We start from the raw sequence: 3,113 nt of genomic DNA on the forward strand, positions 1-3,113 counted from the left end.
CCCCACAAAGGATACTGACACTTAGCTCAGTGTTCTATTCAGCAAATAAACAAAACAAAAAAACAAGGTATATTGCAGTATTTCAATGAATGCATTAATTTAATTAATTAATGCAATAATCTTATTGAACGCATAAAAGTTCTTTCACAATAAATCTACTGAATGTTTTTAAGTACAATTATTTTTTGCCTTTACAAAATTCCTTTGCACAAATCTGTTTAAATATTGTTACTTGAAATTAACTTTTAGTAATAAAGTTAGCGAAGAAAAAAAACTGTCAGTTGGATCAAACCTGGCAACCGCGCAAGAGGTAACTTTGACAGTATATTACATACTATATTTATTTTGGCAGTTGTGTATTAATAAACCTATTAATCTGTCTGTTCAAAGTAACTCTGGCTATAGCACTTTTTCACCGAATAACTTTCGTTATATTTTTATCTTCTTATAAAGAACCCCAAAGTCGCATTGAGCTGCTTAAAATTTGTGTGCATGCGCCGCCGTGTGGTCAATAGCTTGTACTACACACAATCACATTACCGCCAAATAAACAGCACAAGTAGACACATGACAGGCCTGCCAGCTAATCATCCCAGCTAGAGTTGCCGGTACATAGTTGTCATCATGTTTGTTGCGCGTAGTATCGCGGCAGATCATAAAGATCTAATTCATGACGTATCGTATGATTTTCACGGCCGGAGGATGGCGACTTGCTCCAGCGACCAAAGTGTCAAGGTGAGCTGTACATCATAGTTTGCTAATGTTAGCATTAGCCGTTATAGCTAGCAGGATAGCCTTGCCCACATTACCGACACTCTCACGTTACATACTGAAATTACTGACTCGTTTTCCTGCAGTCGTTGACAGACGTGGCATGAGGTTGTTTGAGAAATCTTCCGCTGGTTCTTACACTCGAGGGAAATTATCTCAGTTTAATATGCTAGTCTGTTAGCTCTGGTGCTTGTAGCACACGAGCTAGGCTGGCCACAGATAAGCTCTATAGCATAGTAGTGTAGTTAAGCACTGCAGTTTTCCGACAGAGCTATCGATGTAGTGTTTATTATGTGACGACATAATAAAGGACGTACATACAAATGTCAGTGCAAAACCGGTGATAATTGTGCACAGACACGTGAGGAGTATTCAAGGTTGTGATTTTATTCCACTCAGGTCTGGGACAAAAGTGAGAACGGAGAGTGGCACTGCACAGCCAGCTGGAAGGTAAACCACCATAATTTCCTGTTCTTTTTTTATTTATTACTTTATGTTTGTGTTTTTGAGTATGAACACAGCATGAAATTCAAAGTATCGATGGAGTTAATAGATGAATGCTGTTATGTGCAGACACACAGTGGATCAGTGTGGCGAGTGACCTGGGCGCATCCAGAGTTTGGACAGGTTCTAGCTTCTTGCTCCTTTGACAGAACAGCTGCTGTTTGGGAGGAGATCGTAGGAGAGTCCAATGACAAGCAGAGAGGACTGAGCCACTGGGTTAGTACACTTGCATTACATTTCCCATTTAACATAACTGTTTGTTAGATTTCACCTGAGTGTTTCATGTTGGGCTTTTTTAGATTAAGAGAACCACGCTAGTGGACAGTAGAACGTCAGTGACCGATGTGAAGTTTGCTCCTAAACACATGGGTCTTATGCTGACCACCTGCTCTGCGGATGGGGTGGTGAGGATCTACGAGGCTCCCGATGTGATGAACCTGAGTCAGTGGTCCCTGCAGCATGAAATCTCCTGCAAGCTCAGCTGCAGCTGCATCTCGTGGAACCCCTCCAGGTTAGACTGCCGGTTTACTTTGTGTAAGGAACCAAGATGAGATTCAAATGTAGAGAGCAGCTGTAGTGCTTTTATATTATTTGCTTGCATATGTTAGAACAGCGGTACCCTCGGACCAGTACCAGTCCGTGAGTCGTTTGGTAACGGGCCGTGAGAGTTGAGGCTCAGGTGTTAAATGTATGGTTTTCAGGGTTTTTATCGGTTTTCAGCGTTATTTTGTTATCGTTTTTATCATTAACTCGGTTTTCCTGGGTCTTTTCGAGTGTGTTATGAATAAATCTTCTTTTTTTCAGTACCGGTACTAGTTTTATTTTGTTGTATTTATCTGCGACACCTTAAAGGCCGGTCCGTGAAAATAATGTTGGGCATAAACCGGTCCGTCGTGCAAAAAAGGTTGGGGACCGCTGTGTTAGAACACATTTTCAGTTATTGTGCTTATGAAATAACACAATTACTACCACTAATTCTTTCAATAAAACAGCTTACAGCTAAACTTAATGTGACTTATAGACATGCAGGTATGACAACATCATGAATAATGCTATGCAAGTATCACTTGACTTTTTCATGTGTATGTAACACCATGCTGATAACAGTCTGCTGGTGTAACCACGCGTTGTTTCCTACCAACAGCTCACGTGCCCATCCTCCCATGTTTGCTGTGGGGAGTGACGACAGCAACGTAACATACGGTGGGAAGGTTCAGATCTACGAGTACAACGAAAACACACGGTGGGTATTCATTATGAGGTTTCAAGAAGAAAATAAAAGACAGATCTGAATGTCTGAAAATGTTTTGGAAAAATTCTGTAAAGATGAGATGAAAAATACTCAAAGGATGAATTCAAATGGTTTATTATTTAGATAAGTTGAAAAAAAAGTTAAACAAGCAAGTAAATGAAGAAACAAGGTAGAGGAGAGAAAACCCCAACAATCCCCTCTGAGCAAGCACATGGCGACAGTATGGAGGAAAAACTGCCTTTAAACGGGCAGGAACCAGGAGGGAACAGTCAACTGCCGGGACTGGTTGGGGGGGTTAACAGAGGTGGAGCAAGACGAGGCTACATCAGGTGAGGAAGCAGTAGCGTCTCTCCTCCGGAACAAGTGGAACCATTTTTTCTTTTTTTTTCAGGCACTTTTCCACGAACGCTTTTTTTCTCCAGGATGAGATTTCTCAACTCATCAATTGTTTCTGTGTTTTGCTTTTCAAGTTTCTCACATCTTTGTTCCTCTTCTAATGTTGCTTGTTGTTCTTCAAGCTTGTCTTGGAGTTGTTTGGATGTTGCCTCCTGTATCAGCTTGTCCTTGTGCATGTCTGCATTTCTCT

General features: G+C 41.0%; 1 protein-coding gene across 4 annotated transcripts in view; it reads left to right on the forward strand.

Annotated features, from left to right (window-relative positions):
• The first annotated feature begins 483 nt into the window (after positions 1–483).
• Positions 484–3,113, forward strand: part of seh1l (SEH1-like (S. cerevisiae)) — an 8,222-nt gene continuing 5,592 nt past the window's right edge. For 2 of the 4 annotated variants that reach the window (XM_013913319.1, XM_005742940.2), the window contains exons 1-5: positions 485–735; positions 1,171–1,221; positions 1,345–1,491; positions 1,575–1,786; positions 2,420–2,518. In XM_013913319.1, the coding sequence (XP_013768773.1) occupies positions 625–735; positions 1,171–1,221; positions 1,345–1,491; positions 1,575–1,786; positions 2,420–2,518 (620 nt within the window). In that variant the 5' untranslated portion in view covers positions 485–624. Of the gene's footprint in view, positions 736–1,170; positions 1,222–1,344; positions 1,492–1,574; positions 1,787–2,419; positions 2,519–3,113 lie in introns of all 4 variants that reach the window. The other 2 variants (XM_005742939.2, XM_005742941.2) reach the window with 2 other exon arrangements.

This window comes from Pundamilia nyererei, unplaced genomic scaffold, assembly GCF_000239375.1.
Source record: "Pundamilia nyererei isolate P.nyererei 1_Seehausen unplaced genomic scaffold, PunNye1.0 scaffold00125, whole genome shotgun sequence".
Lineage (NCBI taxonomy): Eukaryota > Metazoa > Chordata > Actinopteri > Cichliformes > Cichlidae > Pundamilia > Pundamilia nyererei.